Source organism: Alosa pseudoharengus, unplaced genomic scaffold (genome assembly GCF_046254945.1).
Source record: "Alosa pseudoharengus isolate Yale_2024_CS ecotype anadromous, Long Island Sound unplaced genomic scaffold, YU_APseudo_1.1 YU_APseudo_1.1_scf_17, whole genome shotgun sequence".
In the NCBI taxonomy this organism is placed as follows: Eukaryota; Metazoa; Chordata; class Actinopteri; order Clupeiformes; family Clupeidae; genus Alosa; species Alosa pseudoharengus.
The window spans coordinates 37,169,906-37,190,189 of record NW_027468640.1 but is presented as its reverse complement, the minus strand read 5'-3'; the positions used below and the strand labels follow the sequence as shown (position 1 = coordinate 37,190,189).

General features: G+C 41.5%; 3 protein-coding genes across 3 annotated transcripts in view; 2 read left to right on the top strand and 1 right to left on the bottom strand.

Moving 5' to 3' along the window:
* The first annotated feature begins 143 nt into the window (after nt 1–143).
* On the top strand, nt 144–2,088 carry anapc10 (anaphase promoting complex subunit 10). Its single transcript, XM_076289811.1, has 5 exons — nt 144–284; nt 689–805; nt 961–1,051; nt 1,153–1,273; nt 1,530–2,088. Exons 2-5 carry the CDS (start codon nt 691–693, stop codon nt 1,758–1,760), a joined length of 558 nt encoding a protein of 185 aa, XP_076145926.1. The 5' UTR covers nt 144–284; nt 689–690; the 3' UTR covers nt 1,761–2,088.
* Nucleotides 2,089–2,838: 750 nt separating this feature from the next.
* Nucleotides 2,839–12,970, top strand: LOC143127781 (uncharacterized). The gene is made up of 7 exons (XM_076289481.1): nt 2,839–2,946; nt 5,821–6,156; nt 10,370–10,494; nt 10,769–10,868; nt 11,014–11,145; nt 11,299–11,421; nt 11,693–12,970. Exons 1-7 carry the CDS (start codon nt 2,874–2,876, stop codon nt 11,737–11,739), a joined length of 936 nt encoding a protein of 311 aa, XP_076145596.1. The 5' UTR covers nt 2,839–2,873; the 3' UTR covers nt 11,740–12,970.
* Nucleotides 12,971–13,392: 422 nt separating this feature from the next.
* Nucleotides 13,393–20,284, bottom strand: part of LOC143127111 (protein phosphatase methylesterase 1-like) — a 10,093-nt gene continuing 3,201 nt past the window's right edge. Inside the window, exons 8-14 of the mRNA XM_076288416.1 lie at nt 20,264–20,284; nt 19,835–19,982; nt 16,618–16,741; nt 15,770–15,814; nt 13,847–13,911; nt 13,649–13,716; nt 13,393–13,411 (exon numbers count right to left, since the gene is read on the bottom strand). The exon at nt 20,264–20,284 is cut by the window's right edge and continues 45 nt beyond it. Of these exons, the coding sequence (XP_076144531.1) occupies nt 13,393–13,411; nt 13,649–13,716; nt 13,847–13,911; nt 15,770–15,814; nt 16,618–16,741; nt 19,835–19,982; nt 20,264–20,284 (490 nt within the window). The remainder of the gene's footprint in view (nt 13,412–13,648; nt 13,717–13,846; nt 13,912–15,769; nt 15,815–16,617; nt 16,742–19,834; nt 19,983–20,263) is intronic.

Below are 20,284 nucleotides of genomic sequence, written 5' to 3'. Positions count from 1 at the left end.
ATACAAAATTAAACAAAACATTAAGAATGAAAGGGAATAGAATTTACATAAAATGTGGAAATGTTTGTCACTAAGGATATAGGCAGCAGCTGAAGCATCCATGTGTACGTGCTGCCCCCTAGTGCAGGGGCACAGAATTACGTCGATGACGCAAATAACATGCGCCAAAACCGGGAAACTGAAATTTGAACTGCAATAGCTAGCTGGCTAAAATAATTTCCATCAAAAATCTTTCACGGAATGTTATCTACTTGGAGTTCAGACTGGAAATCATAAACGTTTAGGTAAGGGAGCTGAAGCCTTTTAAAATCGTGTTTTAATTTTATCTACGCGACCTGTGAAAACCATTGCAATGTAACTCAGTCAACTATGCTATTAGGTTGCCATTCATGTTACTGCTACCCTGTCGATGTTTTGTGCTAGATGACAGAGCCAACAGTGTCATATATCTAACTATGTTCTAGTTCTGGATTTTTGGATGCTAAAAATGTAATGTTATAATATTATATTCAAGATCCTCCTGGAGTCATTATTTCCCAACCGTTGAAACATTTCTCATTTTTCTAGCCAACGTTAGCCAGCTATGCTCAGGCGTATTCTACTACTTATGTTTTCTTAGTTAAATCTGTTAACGTTACATGTTATGAAATTGTGTTTTTATATTGAAAACCCTCTCATATCTGTTCAGTTATGGCAACCGCTGCTAAGACTCCAGCTGGCGCAGATCCGAAACAGCTGGAGCGCACCGGGTCAGTGCGAGAGATAGGGTCGCAGGCTGTTTGGTCCCTTTCGTCGTGTAAACCCGGTGAGTGTTAGTTTTGCCTTGACTTTTTGGGTATTATAAAATGGTCTTTACTGTCTTAATGGGATCATCCATGGCGTCAGTTAGCCGTTTCCACTGCATACATAATTTTGTTTTGGTGGTTAGTAGATCAAAAGGTCACTCTGCTGTGTCTGTAGGATTCGGTGTGGATCAGCTCCGAGATGATAATCTCGAGACGTACTGGCAGTCAGATGGATCTCAGCCTCACCTGGTCAACATTCAGTTCAGGTAACTGAATGTAAACCCTGGATTATGCACCTGTGTGTGTTCTTGATATGTGCATGCATTTATAAAACGTGTCCATAATGAATGTGTTTTTGTACATGCAGGAGGAAGACCACAGTGAAAATGTTGTGCATTTATGCTGATTATAAATCTGATGAGAGTTACACCCCCAGCAAGATCTCTGTCCGTGTGGGCAACAACTTCCACAACCTTCAAGAGATCAGGGTAAGTGTGCAGAGTGCAGTGCATGCACACATTAAACATTATGATGAAGGCTTAATGTATGTATGAAATGTGTATCTGTATGAGATGAGATTTGTGATATTAATCTCATCTCATGTATACACAGATGCACCTGAGTCTTGTTCATTTGCGTGTGTGGGGAACGGACAGAGGAATTCACGTGTGTGTGTGTGTGTGTGTGTGTGTGTGTGTGTGTGTGTGTGTGTGTGTGTGTGTGTGCGCGTGTGTGAGAGAGCAGCAGTTGGAGATGGTAGAGCCCAGCGGGTGGATCCACATCCCCCTGTGTGACGTGTTGAAGGGGCCCATCCGGACCTTCATGATCCAGATTGCGGTTCTGGCCAACCACCAGAACGGGCGTGACACTCACATGCGCCAGATAAAGGTCTACACACCCGTGGACGACAGCTCCGTTGGCAAGTTCCCTCGATGCACCACAGTGGACTTCATGATGTACCGGACTATCAGATAGCCTGAGCAACGCCCCCCCCCCCCCCCCCCCCCGCTCTAGTTACACGTGTGTGATTAACCATAGCAACAGGAGAAGGACTGTGCCAATTTGAGTGTGTGTGTGTCTGTGTGTGTGTGTCTTGCATAGTACGGGATTGTATATGCAGGACTGTGTGTATGCGTGTGTTACTGAAGTGTGTGTGTGTCAGTGTGTCAGTCGGACTTCTTCTGTGTGTGTGTGTGTGTGTGTGTTTTTGGGTTTAAGAGAGAGGAAGAGTATGAATAAACTAATGTCATTGCATTTGTACATATTGATCCGATGTGTAATAAAATACATATTTACCTGTAAATTACTTTGTGTTACAACTTTGCAGGAGTTTTTTAAGCATATTGGTTAAAATGGCAAATCAAATATGTGATTGTAACAACTGCTTTGAGTGATCTGATTATTGGCACGTAGTGTATAAATTGACCCACTTTAAGTGGGGTAGTCATAAGCGTGTTGGCTGTGGACATAAAGTTCACCCGGTCTGGACAAAATGAGTTGGTTCCACTGAAACAGTTCATCTCAGCTTAGAGTATGCGTACTTGCTCCTTTCAGAAAAGGATGGAGGCAAGGCATCTAATCTAATACATAGTTACTATTGAGTTACTACATTCGGCTCTTTTAAACTATAGATGAACACGGAACAAAACTAGCACCAGCCACCAGTTGGTGGAATATGAAAGTGGCTGCTAGATATTAGACACTATGATTTCAGGCTCAAACTCTCAGACACAAACTTATGACTTACTATTGAGTAGCTGGTGAATTTCACTATTTATCTGTCAGTGGCTGGTAGATATTCACTTTTGAATAAGTTAGTTTCTCACTCTAGATAAATAGGCACCCATGAAACAACCCTTAATGCTCAGATCATATAGGAATTTATTGTCTGATGTGGTGTGTGTGTCCTGGAACGCTGTTTTTCATTAAGGCCTGTGCACCATTGCCTAGTCAACTACAAAAACGAGTCAAAGCAGTTTGAATGTGTTTGTGCTGTTAACTGTGAGGGGGAAGAGAACATCCTGTGTGAGCACGCTGTGGTTTGACTGCTGCAGCAACAGTAACACACGCATTGTCAGTCTTCTGTTAATGACTTCACGCAACAACAGCAACATGGGCCTCTTTGTTCTAAGCGCCAAAACTCCAGATCTGCTGTTTCATGGTAAGAGGGTTTTTTTTTAAATTCTTTTAACATCATTTTGAATTGGTAAACATTTTAGTCGTTGTATAGAACTTACTTAGTCAATATTGTATGCACAAATTAGTCTTAGTCATGATTTTTGATGCTGCATTTGATGCTAACATGTGCTTAATGATTGAATGGGGTGTCATGACCTAAAAAGCTCGGAGAAGCATACAAGAGACATACCTTAACCAAGGTGTAACATGTTTAAGTTTAGCACACTTTAAGACATTAAAGTGATACGGTGAGAGGTAACTCGGCTGTATGTAAAATTTTAAGTTACAGTATGGGTGTCTGATGTATGGGAGGGGATTAGTATATTAAGCATATTTGAATATGGCATCCGTTGTGTTAGGGGAGATCCCTGTTTGCTCTATTCCACACTATTTTTCCACTGCTCAGATTTTCTGGTGGTGGTGGTCAACCACTGCTCATTTTTAGTTCAGAATGTCTGTAGTGAGCAGCTGACCCTTTGCATGATTCTAAAGGTCAGGAACCCCCCCACCCCACCCCATTTCTGAGACTGAGCTCAGTGTACAGTACAGAGAGGGTGCAATGGAAGAGAATTCTAAATCTGATCTGCCCTCCGGATCCAATAGAGGAAGTTACCAACATGCCGTCTTCTTACTGTGTTCTATCCAACCCCCTGTTAGCTTAGTGGGGCTTTGGTTTTATTTTAAAGTATTAGACAGACCCGTAACTGGGTGGACCAACACAGAAGTGGATCGCTTTTGTCGCTTTTTTCTGATTATGCTTTTTCTGGAGAGGAAACCAGCCCCCATTTCTCTTACTATTGTTAGTGTGTCAGTGAATTCAGACAGGGTAAAGTCAGTGGCGGAAATAGACTTTTATATGTGGGGTGGCCAGAGGATGGACAAGGCTATTTCAGGGTGTCCATAGAATATGACAGAAAATACCCTACCCTAATCTGACATGTATGGGAGCATGAATTAATCTTATGGTTGCAGAGGTAGTTCTGATTAGGTACATAACTTGGAGAGATCACGGATCACCTAGCTAAAAAAAAAGTAGACCTACTCCAACAGTATATTACACAATAGGCCTACTCACTGAACCACTTTGCTTATTGTCTTTGCACCTTGCTTATTGTGTCAGAGGATTCATATGATTTAAACTGACGTAGTTTACATAGGCAGTGTTGCAGAACTGTTTGGATTTACATACAAGTTGGTTCAATATTGCAAACAATTCATTTATATTATATTTTACCATGTCTGCTTGCGGACCATTTGGGATAGCTTGCGCACCACCAGTGGTCCCCAGACCACACTTTGAGAAACACTGATCTAGTGGATACATGTTTCTAGCCATCCTCTTGTCCCAGCCCAAGTTTGAGTTTAAGTTCAACTTAAAATATCAAAATACTCTCAATCTATTCTTACTGCTCCTCCTCCAATGGGAGGTTTAGGAGAAACAAAGCAGTCAGATCTCATTTTGAATACTGCTTCAATACACACACACACACACACACACTTCTGCCACTGAGGTCATGCTGCTTTTAGGCCTCAGACAGACAGACACAGACACAATCCAAAACTAAACCTTTACACAAACATATAAATGCCTAAACATCTCAGGAAATGAGGGCCAAACACAAACACACAGGGACACACACACACACAAACAGCGTATTCTACTGTAGGACATGAACAAAATAGCTTTGTGTGCAAGTCCATTTTAAAAGGCATCCTACCTTCAGTTTAAAGAATCATCACAGCTAACCAAAACTCAAGAAGAAACGACTGAATTCAGTCAGTGCTTTTGCAGTAACATGACCTTGAAACCACACACACACACACACACACACACACACACACACACACTTACCCTCTAGACGGTCATGCTTTGCCAGCGAGCGCACCAGAGTCATGTACTTGTTGGAATCCAGCGCAACTGATGAGTCCTTACGAGAGCTACACAGCAGGAACAAACAAACAAACAAACAAACAATAAAAAACAAGAAAAACACACAAACATGCCGCAATCACTCTTATGTAATATTTATGAGACAGAGAGCAATGTGTGATCTGATTTCTCCCTTTCTAGACATTATAGCATTATCCACAATTTAATTACTCACAATTTTAATTTCCCATTCCCATTTGCATTTTGTATCTGAAAATCAGTTTAGTTTAATGTAGCCTAAATGATTTTAGATTGTGGTTATATTTGCCTAATTTAGCCTAGCTATAGTTTTGCTAGACCTTTACAATAGCAAACATGCTACCTGGACATTGTGATAACCTTGTAAGCATTGTTTACAGTTTATTGGGAACCAATCTCTCTTATCTGATTAGCATGTTACGAGACCATAAATCATATGAAATGGATCAATATAACATGAGCAGCCAAAGAAACTGTAGCGCAAAAATAAAACATTAATAAACTGCACTCAAACAGACTAAAGCATGTGGTGGTGAAAAGAATACAAAAGAGAAAAGAAAACCTTTAGATCTCCACCTTAAAACCTAGCCTAGCCTACATCAGAATGATGTTTTCAATGGAGGTCCTCTTCAGAACCTACCAGTGTCTTGTGAGGTGAAAATATTCCCTCTTTGTTCTTGATTTCGGCAAGACATGCAATGAGATGTCAATCATCAGTAAACTGCCAGAGAGAGCAAACCTGGGGTGTCCAATCAGCTAGTGGTGTGTCCCGTGCGACCCTGGCTTGGGGCCTGTGGTGTAAAGTTGAGCAGCATGACAGTGGTCCTAGTTGTGGTTTTCCTCCTCTTGTGTGAAGTACAGTGCAAAGACAAAGGTCAGAAATGTGTTGCACAGCCTTTCTCACTTATCACACATGTCTTCTCACGTCTTTCTTTTTTTCATGTGTAGTTCTGTTACTCCTGGCAACAGCCAAGTCTTTGCATGCAGGAGTGAACACAACAACGGGCCCTACCGCCACCACCCCTACGGAGGGCAACCGCATCACAATAAAGATGACCACCGCAACGATAAAACCATTCAGTGGCAGAGCAAGCACACCCAATGGCACCGCTCCACCACAAGTCACGCAAGCAAACAGCACACACAATGAAAGCCATTTTTCAGACATACCGAGCACAACTAAACACACAGACAACAGTTCTGACTTAACAAACATCACCAGTCCTTCATCGAAGACCACCACTGACACGACCGTTTCAACAGTGGTGTCCTCCGGGACAACTGGTAAGGATGATTATTTCACGTCTCATTAATTTTGTTTGTAACTGTGTGTGTGTGTGTGTGTGTGTGTGTGTGTGTGTGTGTGTGTGTGTGTGTGTGTTTCACCTGTTATGATTCACACAGCCTTTTGTATTCACTTCCTGTGCCTCACCACAGCACTTGCATTGCATGCACAGCACTTGCACACAAACCCAACCTAAAGTTGATTTCACATTTGACTTTGCCAACAGTTGCACGAGAGAGCAATGCAGAGGGCAATGCAATGAGTTTTGTCTGCATGTTTCTGTCACCGAGGTGAAGTTAGTTTGATATTTAATATTCGGATATTAGACAGATATTCAAAAAAAAAATGTATGCGGCCGGTTTCACCCCGTGTTTGCAGAGACAATGTACAAACAGATGACCTGTCTACTTGCTCCCAGCCGACCTTAGTCTAAAAAGTACCTTCTGAATTACCTTCATAGTCTTTTTTGTCAATAGCTTTGATATCATGTGACCTAGTGACTCCAAACCAATTCAAAATAGTTATCCTATATAGGACTCATCAGTCACACCTCTTTTTATAGTCACTATATGCACACAGTATTTTATATATATATTTTAAAGAAAATACCTTATTTCCTATAAGGAATGGTCTCCTTTTTTTCAATACCTCCCAAGCCATGTGACCTAGTGACTCCAAACCAATGCAGAATATTTATCCTATATGGGACTCATCAGACACACCTCTTTTTATAGTCACTGTATGCACACTGTATGTTATATGAATATTTTGTAAAAAAAAATACATTATATCCTATATGAATGGTCCTCTTTTTTCAATACCTCCCAAGTCATGTGACCTAGTGACTCCAAACCAATGCAGAATTGTTATCTTATATGGGACTCATCAGACACACCTCTTTTTATAGTCACTGTATGCACACTGTATTTTATATGAATATTTTAAAGAAAATGTATTATTTTATATAAGAAACAGTCTCCTTTTTTCAATACCTCCCAGGTCATGCGACCTAGTGACTCCAAACCAATGCAGAATTGTTATCCTATATGGGACTCATCAGACACACCTCTTTTTATAGTCACTGTATGCACACTGTATTTTATATGAATATTTTAAAGAAAATACATTATTTCATATAAGAAACAGTCTCCTTTTTTTCAATACCTCCCAGGTCATGTGACCTAGTGACTCCAAACCAATGCAGAATAGTTATCCTATATGGGACTCATCGGGCACACCTCTTTTTATGGTCACTGTATGCACACTGTATTTTATATGAATATTTTAAAGAAAATACATTATTTCCCATAAGGAATGGTCTCCTTTTTTTCAATACCTCCCAAGCCATGTGACCTAGTGACTCCAAACCAATGCAGAATAGTTACCCTATATTGGACTCATCAGACACACCTCTTCCTATAACCATTGAAAACACACTCTATTTTATATTAATATTTTAAAGAAAATACATCGTTTCCTATAAGGAATGGTCTCCTTTTTCAATACCCCCCCCCCCCCCCCAAGGGAAGTGACGTAGGGACACCAAACCAATGCAGAATATCCTTTATGGGACTAATCAGACACACCTCAAATTAATATAATTTTTGCACATACTATTTTATAGTACCCATTTGTTTCCTATGGAAACTGTGTTTTCTCAATACCTTCCATATAATAGTAGATGCCAAATCATTTTTCATATTGAGGTGTGTCTGATAAGTACCCCATAGCAGAACAGTTCTGTATTGATCTGTGTTGTCTTGGACCCCTTATATGGCAGCTATTGGGCAAAAAGCTGTTTTCCATAGGAAATAAATATGATTCTTTAAAAAAATGTTAATATAATAGTTCATGCAAAATATTATTTCACATTGACATGTGTCTGATTAGTATCACATAGCAGAACAGTTCTATGTTGATCTGTGATGTCTAGTGAGAAAAAAGCTTGTGAGGTATTGAAAAAAGGAGACCATTCATGATGGCAAATAATGTATTTTCTTAAAAATATTAATATAAAATACAGTGTGCATACAGTGACTATAAGAAGAGGTGTGTCTTATTAGTCCCACATAGGATAACTATTCTGCATTGGTTTGGAGTTCCTAGGTCACATGACTTGGGAGGTATTGAAAAAAAGGAGACAGTTTCTTATATGAAATAATGTATTTTCTTCAAAATATTCATATAAAATACAGTGTGCATACAGTGACCATAAAAAGAGGTGTGCCCGATGAGTCCCATATAGGATAACTATTCTGCATTGGTTTGGAGTCACTAGGTCACATGACTTGGGAGGTATTGAAAAAAGAGGACCATTCATATAGGAAATAATGTATTTTTTTTACAAAATATTCATATAAAATACAGTGTGCATACAGTGACCATAAAAAGAGGTGTGTCTGATGAGTCCCATATAGGATAACTATTCTGCATTGGTTTGGAGTCAATAGGTCATATGGCTTGGGAGGTATTGAAAAAAGGAGTCTGTTTCTTATATGAAATAATGTATTTTCTTTAAAAAATTCATATAAAATACAGCGTGCATACAGTCGCTATAAAAAGAGGTGTGCTCGATGAGTCCCATATAGGATAACTATTCTGCATTGGTTTGGAGTCACTAGGTTGCATGGCTTGGGAGGTATTGAAAAAAAGGAGACAGTTTCTTATGGTAAATAATGTATTATCTTTAAAATATTCATATGAAATACAGTGTGCATACAGTGATCATAAAAAGAGGTGTGCCCGACGAGTCCCATATAGGATAACTATTCTGCATTGGTTTGGAGTCACTAGGTCACATGACCTGGGAGGTATTGAAAAAAAGGAGACAGTTTCTTATATGAAATAATGTATTTTCTTTAAAATATTAATATAAAATACAGTGTGCATACAGTGATCATAAAAAGAGGTGTCTCTGATGAGTCCCAAATAGGATAACTATTCTGCATTGGTTTGGAGTCACTAGGTCACATGATTTGGGAGGTATTGAAAAAAGAGGACCATTCATATAGGATATAATGTATTTTTTTTACAAAATATTCATATAAAATACAGTGTGCATACAGTGACTATAAAAAGAGGTGTGTCTGATGAGTCCCATATAGGACAACAATTCTGCATTGGTTTGGAGTCACTAGGTCACATGACCTGGGAGGTATTGAAAAAAAGGAGACAGTTTCTTATATGAAATAATGTATTTTCTTTAAAATATTAATATAAAATACAGTGTGCATACAGTGACTATAAAAGGAGGCGTGTCTGATGAGTCCCATATAGGATAACAATTCTGCATTGGTTTGGAGTCACTAGGTCACATGACCTGGGAGGTATTGAAAAAAAGAAGACTGTTTCTTATATGAAATAATGTATTTTCTTTAAAATATTCATAAAAAATACAGTGTGCATACAGTGATCATAAAAAGAGGTGTCTCTGATGAGTCCCATATAGGATAACTATTCTGCATTGGTTTGGAGTCACTAGGTCACATGATTTGGGAGGTATTGAAAAAAGAGGACCATTCATATAGGATATAATGTATTTTTTTTACAAAATATTCATATAAAATACAGTGTGCATACAGTGACTATAAAAAGAGGTGTGTCTGATGAGTCCCATATAGGGTAACTATTCTGCATTGGTTTGGAGTCACTAGGTCACATGATGTCAAAGCTATTGACAAAAAAGACTATGAAGGTAATTCAGAAGGTACTTTTTAGACGGTCCCTAAGGTCGGCTGGGAGCAAGTAGACAGGTCATCTGTTTGTACATTGTCTGCAAACACGGGGTGAAACTGGCCGCATATTTTTTTTTTTTTAATATCTGTCGAATATCCGAATATCAAATATCAAACTAACTTCACCTGGGTGTTTCTGTCCATATTCTCCAAGAATCAAAACTACATGCTGCAGAACAGAAACGCATATTAGTCCAAGTTCTCTCTCTCTCTATCTCTCTCTCTCTCTCTCCCTCTCATAATTCAAAATGATCACAGCATTTTTAACTGCTGACCATTCCACTCAAATCCTTTGTGTTTCTTAGACTCAGTACGATGTGAAGCAATACTTTGTAGATCTGCTGAATGTGGACTCTCTCAGCCTTTTCACAGTTTGAGCCCTGTTGTGATTATACTGTGTAACCGCCCTCTATGGACAGAATGATGGGTTGTATGATCTACTTCGCTCAGTGAAACCTGTTTAAATTGCCTTGTACAGAAACAACTGCAGCAGCAGCAGCAGCAGCAGAATCTGGGGGAGGAGGGGCTGTGATCCTGATCTTTCTACTGCTTGCCATCATAGTTCTCGGAGCTCTTCTGTACTACCTGCGCAAGAAATCAAGGGTGAGAGAGAGAGTCCTTTACTGGTTCTGCTGCAGGCCCACGGTAGCAATATTACAGTGTGCTCGGTGCTCTGCCATACTTTTATGAAGATATACAGGTGATGATGATATACAGTTGTATGTAAAAATGTAGGTAAGCTTGGTTACCCCTGACCTTAACATGTGAAAAGGAGTAAATTCAAGCCTTGCAGAAAACAGCTCTTTAGAATATACAACTGCATACCCATACTCCACAAGGGGGCGATAGTTGATATGTGTTCTGGTTGTGTCGACAGAGTTACTCGTTTGACCTCTCCACCCCTTTAAATGACCAAGCAAGTGACAACACACCCCTGAAACCGACGGAGATGGAGACGTTTCAGCCCAAAGACACGGGTAGAGAACGGTGTTGTTCATACAGACACTCACTTTTAAACATTTATTTAAAGTACACTGTCAGACACCATCATGCACACAGATAGAATCAACATTTATAGATCTTGAAGGAGGTGTGATTTCACTTCTCTTATTTGTTTTTCAGAAACTCCAGCAACTCTCCCGTCTGTGGTTATTGAGAGTGCTGAAAACAAGCCGGACAGCCCAATAGCCAATGGGAGTGTGGAGGGACCAGGGGATCCTGTCATCACTCTTGACAATGGAAGCATCAAATCAGGTCAGACCTTAAATCCACTGTCTCACTAATTTTATTGGTCATATTACCTGCATAAAGTTGCTTTATATAATTAGTGTATATATTTATTATATAAATAAATATATTAGTGTATATATTTATTATATACATTTGTGTGTGTGTGTGAATGTGTAGATCCCTCAGAGTGTGGATCACAGACAGAATGCCTACTGAGGGATTCCACAGATGTTGACGTGGAGCAGCAACCAGGCAATGAGAACAACAACAACTTCACAGTTGGCACCAAGGCAACAGCAGGTCAGTGAAGGTGTGTGTGTGTGTGTGTGTGTGTGTGTGTGTGTGTGTGTGTGTGTGTGTGTGTGTGTGTGTGTTGTGTCTGTGCGTGTGTATATAGAGTTGGAAATCCACCAGCCACTCAATAGGAAATCATTACTGTATTCTGTGTCTGAAATCTACCAGCTACTTTGAGCATGTGGCTGATCGTAATTTCCATGTCTGGTGTGATTCAAAGTTCAGAGTCTTTTTTTTTATTTTTTAAATGTAATAGGAGTTATGTGTGTGTTTGCAGGACTCAAGAGTGGAGAGGTCAACTTTACAGAGATCAGCCTTAATTAGGCCGCAGGAAGACACCTTTAAACAATAACCCTCGACCTTTAACCTCACCCTGAGCCTCACTCTTAAAGGACAACTCTGGTTACTCAAAATACTCAGATTAACAGCGTTTTGGTCCCCAAGGAAAGTTAACACTTGTTATCATTCAAAAATAGACCCTTAGTTAGACCGGTGTGTCCTTGAATACTGACTTCTTCTTCATTGTTTGACATTTCTTTTTACCCATAGTTCTTTGTTACCCACAGTTCGTTGTACTCGTTGATGTGCCCCCAAGACCATAATTTTTGGCACCTTCGTCTTAGTTTATTGGGTTCTAATGTGACGGTTATTTAAGTGGTCACTTGCAACAAACCCTAGCCTGGGTGAACCCAGACTGATTCTCGAAAGAGAATTGGTGTGGAAATCCTTGGTTCACTTCTGATTTCCAAGGGGCGTAACCCAGCCTGACGTAGCCAGAACTCAATTCTTGTCAGAATCTAAGTCTGGAACTGGAGCACTGGGATGTGATAATGGGGCGTGTTTCAACTGATACAAGAGGAAAAATGCCTCTCTATTAGATAGACCTAACCAACTGGTGCAACAAAATAGCCTACCATGAATCCTGTAGACAGTCAAAACTGTCAGACAATTTGATTGGTCGGCTGATTCTGATGCGGGCATAGAGGGTTGTCAATGGAGCAAAGCCCGACCTAATTTCCCGACGGAAATTAGCGGGATGTAGGCAGGATTAATTTTGGGCTGGCTTCCAGGCGTAACCGGTGATGAAATGAAACTGTACCGATTCTATGTGATTGCTAACTGTGCATTTGTCACATTTAGCTCCTCGTGATCTGCTAGCTCTCCATTCCGTGAATACACTGAAAAATCTGGTCTTCGGACAGGTGGCAGGTTCGTCTGAGTTCACCCAGGCTAAGCAAACTCTCAAAACACACACACACACACACAACCAAACAAAAACATTCACATATAAATACATGCTTTGCAGTCATACTGACCTTCAGTTCTCCATTTGTAGATTAATGACTGTATTATTTGCACTCCTTTCAGAGGGTGTCTATAGAGACTGTTGTAGTTTTTGTGATAATAATAAAATATGTAACTAATTGACATTGAATTGTATTGAACAGATTGATCCGTTTTATTTTTTGGTACATAATGAGTAAATGAGGATGCATTGTGTTTGCAAGATGTGTATTTGATACCAAATAAAGACATTTTATTTTTTTAAATACAACTAAGGTATTTTCTCCTCCTTAAAGTTTCAAAGAGCTTCATCTGTACTTTTTCCCCCAACAGCACGAGGGCCAAACCTATATATATATATATATATATATATATATATATATATATATATCACAAGGTTGATTTTCAAACAGAAACATAAACCCTAAAAACTGAAAAGGTTATAACAACCCCGAATTTAACATTCACACACACATACTGTACACAACACAATACAGACATCACAGGGGCTTTCCAAAGAGAGATTAAAAATAGATTTTTATAATAACATTGTATTTTTCTCAGAACAGAACAGGTATTACAGTATGGCGTTCAAGCAGAAAATCAGTCTGGATAAGAAGCAGGTGGTTTATGACTCTGGAGCTGGCTGTTTTGGATGAGTGAGATTAGACCTCAAAGTCCTGCCTTCATGCCTCAGTACATCTCAGCAATCCTGTCAGAATTATGAGTTATGCAATAATGACCATTAAATCAAACAGGAAAAAAATACTTTCAATTGTTTAAAATTATTTAGAAAATGCATATTGGGGTGTGTGTGTGTGGTCAACTCCACCTTTTTGTTATCTTCATCGCATGAATGGATAGGAGGAGCTGAAAAAGGTCAGAATACTGAGTTACACTCATGCTTCATCAGCACACACACACACACACACACACATACACAACTGACCTTTTTGTTTCACTCCTGGCTTCTGCAAACTTGTGTCGGATCATAAAACTGGCCAGCGCATCAGCAACCTAAAAACAAGAGAACAAAAACAAAATATCTTGTATTAGCACAAAATGTCATACCAGACCATTTACATACTACATTATTGCACTAAACTAATGTGATATCTGTATTGGAGGGTGAGATCACTTCTCTTACTTTGTCTGGTGTGTCTTCATGCACTGCATGACCACACGGGGGCAGCACCTGCATCATAAATTTACCTACAGCCAGAAAAGGTCAGTTTTTCATAAACCTTCCATGCAGTGTGTTAGTGTGTCACATGAGATGAGTATCCAATGCTTCGCTATATACACCCTGTCATACTCCCACCTACACTGACTCTGTAAGGTCAACTAGAATAGCTTCCATACACAATTGCACTGTACCTTTTCGTTCTTCAGCCTTTGGACAGGCGGCTTTCTCTCTCAATGCCATTACCCAATGGAATACCATCCCAGACACTATAAAATGCTGTGGCTTGTTCAGTAGTTATAAAACTAATCTAAAAAAATACTTAAAAATCTCTCAACAGTGCACACACAATGTTAGTTAATCACTCCTCATACTTTTAGCTTCACTCTTCTCTCCAATGGGGTTGACAGGGTGTGTGTGTGTGTGTGTGTGTGTGTGTTGCGTGCGCGTGTGTGCGTGCGTGTGAATGGGGGCTGTTGAGTTGTGTGCGGCACACGCCGCTACACCCCTGATCATGTGGTGCGTATATGTGTACCTGTGGAACAAATGTAACTTATTGATATTTTCTACATGTTTTTCTTTTTATTATTGAGCGATGTTTTGTTTTTAAAATGTTGTATTTGTGCTTGTATTTGTGCTTCCTGTGGGACTACAGATGTAAATTAGCCCAAGGCTAACTCTGGTGCAATGCATCAAATGGTTACATTTATGTTTTAATTGCACACTGTCCCTTACAAATACATTGAAATTGAATTGAAAACAGACTGTAGGGGCTGTATTTTGGGTCACCAGCGCATGGCGTAATATTCGTTATTCACCCGCGGAAAGTTGAATTCGGTATTTTGCACGTTTATTTTTTAAGCATTGCGCCCAGGGGTGTGGCAATTAACAACCTAGGGAGGGGACTCGCGCATTGTCAAAAAATCGCTATCATACACCACCTAAACCTGGTCAGAAGTCAATGGCGAGTTGTTCATATGCTATTTTAAGAGCGCATGTCAACAGTCATATTGGCAGGTGCACGCACCATCCTTCTATCATTCATGAACGCTCACCAGCGCACGTCCATGCGCATTAAATTGCACGATTACAATGGGAAACATAATTAGAATAAAGATATTAGAAATACTGTACATCTCATGATGAGTAGTTATTCACCATCATTTGCAAATTGGTAATGACGGTTAAAAGTGATTAGGGGAGAGGCGAGAGACACGTATGGAGCACAGCTGAAGGACGCACTGTCACGAGATATAAGCAACTCCTCTGCAGGATAAATGTTGTTTTATTCAGTCATTTGAGCAACATTAGGGTAAGTGTTGCTTTTTCCAGCCTATGTTTTCGATGGTAACCCATTGTCAGTCAATAGTGAAAGTAACTGCATATAACTGTCTTGTCGTTGATTGACTCCTTAGTGAAGTTAGTTTCACTTTGCCAATGAGTTCAAATAATAGACGAGTGCAAATGCGTGAAGGCTATGCTAGGTTTTAGTAAAGCATGGTTTAAGAATGACTATTCCATACGGTCTCGCAAGCAGCCTCCTTCAAATGCGCCGTTGAATGCCAAAATACCGATGCATTTATTTGACATGTCGCGCGTTGCGCCGTTAAAGGGAATGACAGATGTCATTCTCATTGGTTTAAAATGATGTTACGCCCCAAACACACCCATATGACTGATTAAAAGACCTAGGAACACCTTGTTACGCCATGCGCTCCACTTTTGAGAACGAAACCCCTCCCAATGTGAACTGGACATCCTACTAAATTTGAATAGACTTTTGACGAGTGACCATGCACTTTAGAATGTCATGATAGGGCCCTAGGTATGTGAAGTTCAAAGTCACTCACAGGAATGTGCGTGAGATGCTTTCAGAACTGAACCTACCTTGCATCTGGCCTATAGTTAGGTCTCTGTCCAAACGGTCAATCCCTGTCAATCAAAATATAAAATTAATGAGTGCTTTAGTCAGGAAGAAATGCATGCAAGGTTAGAGTCTACATTGTAGCCAGCAGCCATACCAGCGGATACCTTCAGTACATTCAGACCAAATGCTAAACAGCATCATTTTAAGGGAAAAGAACCACTATGAGACCTTGACCTTGACATTGACATAGACTCTCATGTCACAGCCTAACCATTAATAAGATTCAGCTTGTGTCAGTGCTGCCCTCTACCCTTATAGAGCAGAGAGAGATGCTAGTGACTCTAGTGTCTGTGGTTCATTATAGAGCAGAGAGAGATGCTAGTGACTCTAGTGTCTGTAGTTCATTATAGAGCAAAGTGATGCTAGTGACTCTAGTGTCTGTAGTTCTTTATACAGCAGAGAGAGATGCTAGTGACTTTAGTGTCTCTAGTTATTTATACAGCAGAGAGAGATGCTAGTGACTCTAGTGTCTGTAGTTCTTTATAGAACAGAGAGTGATGCTAGTGACTAGTGTCTGTAGTTCTTTATAGAGCAAAAAGTGATGTGACTCTAGTGTCTGTAGTTCTTTATAGAGCAGAGAGTGATGCTATGACTCTAGTGTCTGTAGTTCTTTATAGAGCAGAGAGTGATGCTAGTGACTCTAGTGTCTGTAGTTCTTTATAGAGCAGAGAGTGATGCTATTGACTCTAGTGTCTGTAGTTCTTTATAGAGCAGAGAGTGATGCTAGTGACTCTAGTGTCTGTAGTTCTTTATAGAGCAGAGAGTGATGCTAGTGACTCTAGTGTCTGTAGTTCTTTGAGCCGATTACCTGCTAGCAGCAGCAGCTTGGGCACATTGCAGCTGAGGAAGAGGTTGGAGATGCCGCGGAACCAGCCGTCCCAGTACTTCTCTGCCTTGGACAGGTCAATCCGCCAGCAGTACGAACTCAACGTCTGCAGTCAGGGAAACATGCACTGAGAGTCAAGCAGAGGAACAACCACCCACCTGACCACCTTTACCCGTGTCAGAGTATAGCCAACCGCGCTGCATGGAAGGCACTAGGGTTAGGCAAGGGTTAGGGTTAAGGTTAGAGTTAGGTGTCGACGGTCTCAGTGCTGCCTTGAAGTCAACGGTGGTCATCCCTACTGTATGTTCCCCATATGTTCCCTGGGTCCTATGTTAGGGTTAGGGTTATGGTTAGGGTTTTAAAAAAGGGTCCTATGTTCCCCGGTCCCATACAAAGCGGGGAACATAGGACCCGGGGAACATACGCTCCCGATGCAGCAGTAGGCCTATTTTTATACACCACTGAGTGATTTTCTTCATGGACACATAACTAGTTTAATTGTTGCCTAAAGCAATATGTGGTAGTCGGTTCATTTTCTTTACAAAGTGGCGTGCAATATTCATATAGAATGTCTGCATTTGTATTTACTGTGTGTTAATCAATGTTTGTGTAATGCAATAACTATAAAACAGCAACTTATGATGCAAATCTACAGAAGGTTGAGGGCAATACAATCTAAGTGTAACCGTGTGCAGTGGTGTAGCTATTCAGTGCTATTACTATAGCACTATCACTATCAAAAGCAAGTATTTGTACCAATGAAACTGCCAGTCCAATCAAGATGACAAGTCCTTACGCCATCAAGATTGCTGCAAACTGCTTTGTTTTGTTGCCAATATGACAGTTTTACTCTGTAAGTCTGTTCTAATGAACAATGTGCAAGGCAACACAAGTTTCTATGTGGCATAGCTATTTAAAAACTACAAAGTTACACATTATTGTGTGTGGAGGGGGTTGATTGCACGAGAGTGGATATGCTTAAAAGTTTTTACTGTTGACAGCCATTGTGACAGTATAAAGAAATCAAATTGTGCATTATACAGCAAAACTCCCCTTGGTCAGAGCTGCACACCACTGTACATCTTTCTATACATGCTGACGTTCCTGTCTGTCAGGTATGTATATATGCTAGACAGACTATGACAACTAGTTATAACAGCTAGTTCAACACTTTTGCATGCAATGATTGTTTTATGGGGTAGGACAATTCAGCATGGAACCAGTGCATTTTGATCAACATGACATCAGCAATTGAAAATGTAAAAAACAGCAGACATTTCAAAATAACAATAAAAGTGATTGACAAAATCAGTTGCATGGATGTACTAAAGCATTGCTGCTTGTTCAATATGGGGAGAAACTGCTTTAATGATGTGCACAGGGGATTAAATTATATGGAGTTTCAACAACCAGTTTTGAGAATTTCAATTCTGATCTGAAAAACTGTAATACTTAATCAAGTGTTAAGATGTTTCTGTCACCATATACACAGCTTTAATATCATGGGTGTTATGTGTGCTTACATGTAGTTGTGGCTGTGTGGGATGTGTGGTAAGGTGCTTTAAGTGTTGTCACTGGGCTGTGTTGTAAGGCGGAGTCACTGTGTTGTGAGGCGGGGTCACTGTGTTGTGAGGCGGGGTCACTGTGTTGTGTTGTGAGGCGGGGTCACTGTGTTGTGAGGCGGGGTCACTGTGTTGTGTTGTGAGGCGGGGTCACTGTGTCGTGAGGCGGGGTCACTGGGTTGTGTTGTGAGGCGGGGTCACTGGGCTGTGAGGCGGGGTCACTGTGTTGTGTTGTGAGGCGGGGTCACTGTGTCGTGAGGCAGGGTCACTGTGTTGTGTTGTGAGGCGGGGTCACTGTGTCGTGAGGCAGGGTCACTGTGTTGTGTTGTGAGGCGGGGTCACTGTGTTGTGTTGTGAGGCGGGGTCACTGTGCTGTGTTGTGAGGCGGGGTCACTGGGTTGTGTTGTGAGGCGGGGTCACTGTGTTGTGTTGTGAGGCGGGGTCACTGTGTCGTGAGGCAGGGTCACTGTGTTGTGTTGTGAGGCGGGGTCACTGTGTTGTGTTGTGAGGCGAGGTCACTGTGCTGTGTTGTGAGGCGGGGTCACTGTGTTGTGAGGCGGGGTCACTGTGTCGTGAGGCGGGGTCACTGTGTTGTGAGGCGGGGTCACTGTGTTGTGTTGTAAGGCGGGGTCACTGGGCTGTGTCGTGAGGCGGGGTTGTCACTCCCCGATGTGAGTCGCTACCGGATGTGAGTCGCGCATGCGTCACTTTGCTACTTTGCGACTACCTGTGCTGTGACATTAGCTATGACATTAGCCTACACAGCAGTAATGTATTATTTAGCGTAAGGCATCACATTTTCACGGCATGATCTCTAATGTCAGTTCTAGATTAGAGGCTGAAGTAGCCTGCTAGCGAGAGACTTCTGTAATATCAATAAAAATTGACCTACATAACGAAGTTTGTTCACTGCTGGCAAGTAAGTAAGCAATCAAGCACAACAAAGGCTGTCACTTGAATGGCGTTTGCTAACGTTAGCAATCAAACAATCTTAGATAGCTAAAACGTTTTTGAAACAGAAAAGTGAATTATTTTATGGATTTCAGTCGGATCCCTTGGCGTTATGCCGTAAAACCTATCAATCTGAGCATGCGTGACTCACATCGGGTAGCGACTCACATCGGGGAGTGACAGGGGTCACTGGGCTGTGAGGCAGGGTCACTGTGTTGTGAGGCGGGGTCACTGTGTTGTGTTGTGAGGCGGGGTCACTGTGTTGTGAGGCGGGGTCACTGTGTTGTGTTGTGAGGCGGGGTCACTGTGTTGTGTTGTGAGGCGGGGTCACTGGGCTGTGAGGCGGGGTCACTGTGTTGTGTTGTGAGGCGGGGTCACTGGGCTGTGTCGTGAGGCGGGGTCACTGGGCTGTGAGGCGGGGTCACTGTGTTGTGTTGTGAGGCGGGGTCACTGTGTTGTGTTGTGAGGCGGGGTCACTGGGCTGTGTCGTGAGGCGGGGTCACTGGGCTGTGAGGCGGGGTCACTGTGTTGTGTTGTGAGGCGGGGTCACTGTGTTGTGTTGTGAGGCGGGGTCACTGGGCTGTGAGGCGGGGTCACTGTGTTGTGTTGTGAGGCGGGGTCACTGGGCTGTGTCGTGAGGCGGGGTCACTGTGTTGTGTTGTGAGGCGGGTGTCGCTGATCCTTACCTCTGCGTCACTGAGGCTCACCTCGGATGCAGCACTCTCGGCTTTATCCGTGGCGTAGTTCAGGTCATAGAACTCCTCGTTGCCCTCGGCCACACACTCCCCCACTGGACTGACCTGCTCCGCCGTGTCCCCCTCCTCCCCCTCACGCCTGTGTGTGTGTGTGTGTGTGAGAGAGAGAGAGAGAGAGAGAGAGAGAGAGAGAGAGAGAGAGAGAGAGAGAGAGAGAGAGAGAGAGAGATCAGTGGCAGGTATTTGTATCAGATTCAAATAAGCTTTATTGGCATTGACTATACTGTTCTATAGAATTGCCAAAGCATTTACGTTGTGTACAAGGTGCATCTATCAACAATGCAACATGGGAGGAGAGGAAGTTCTGTATGTTATTTGCACAAATCTCTTTACAGGAATGCATTGAGCCATGAGTCTTACCGTCGGACTTGACCAACCATT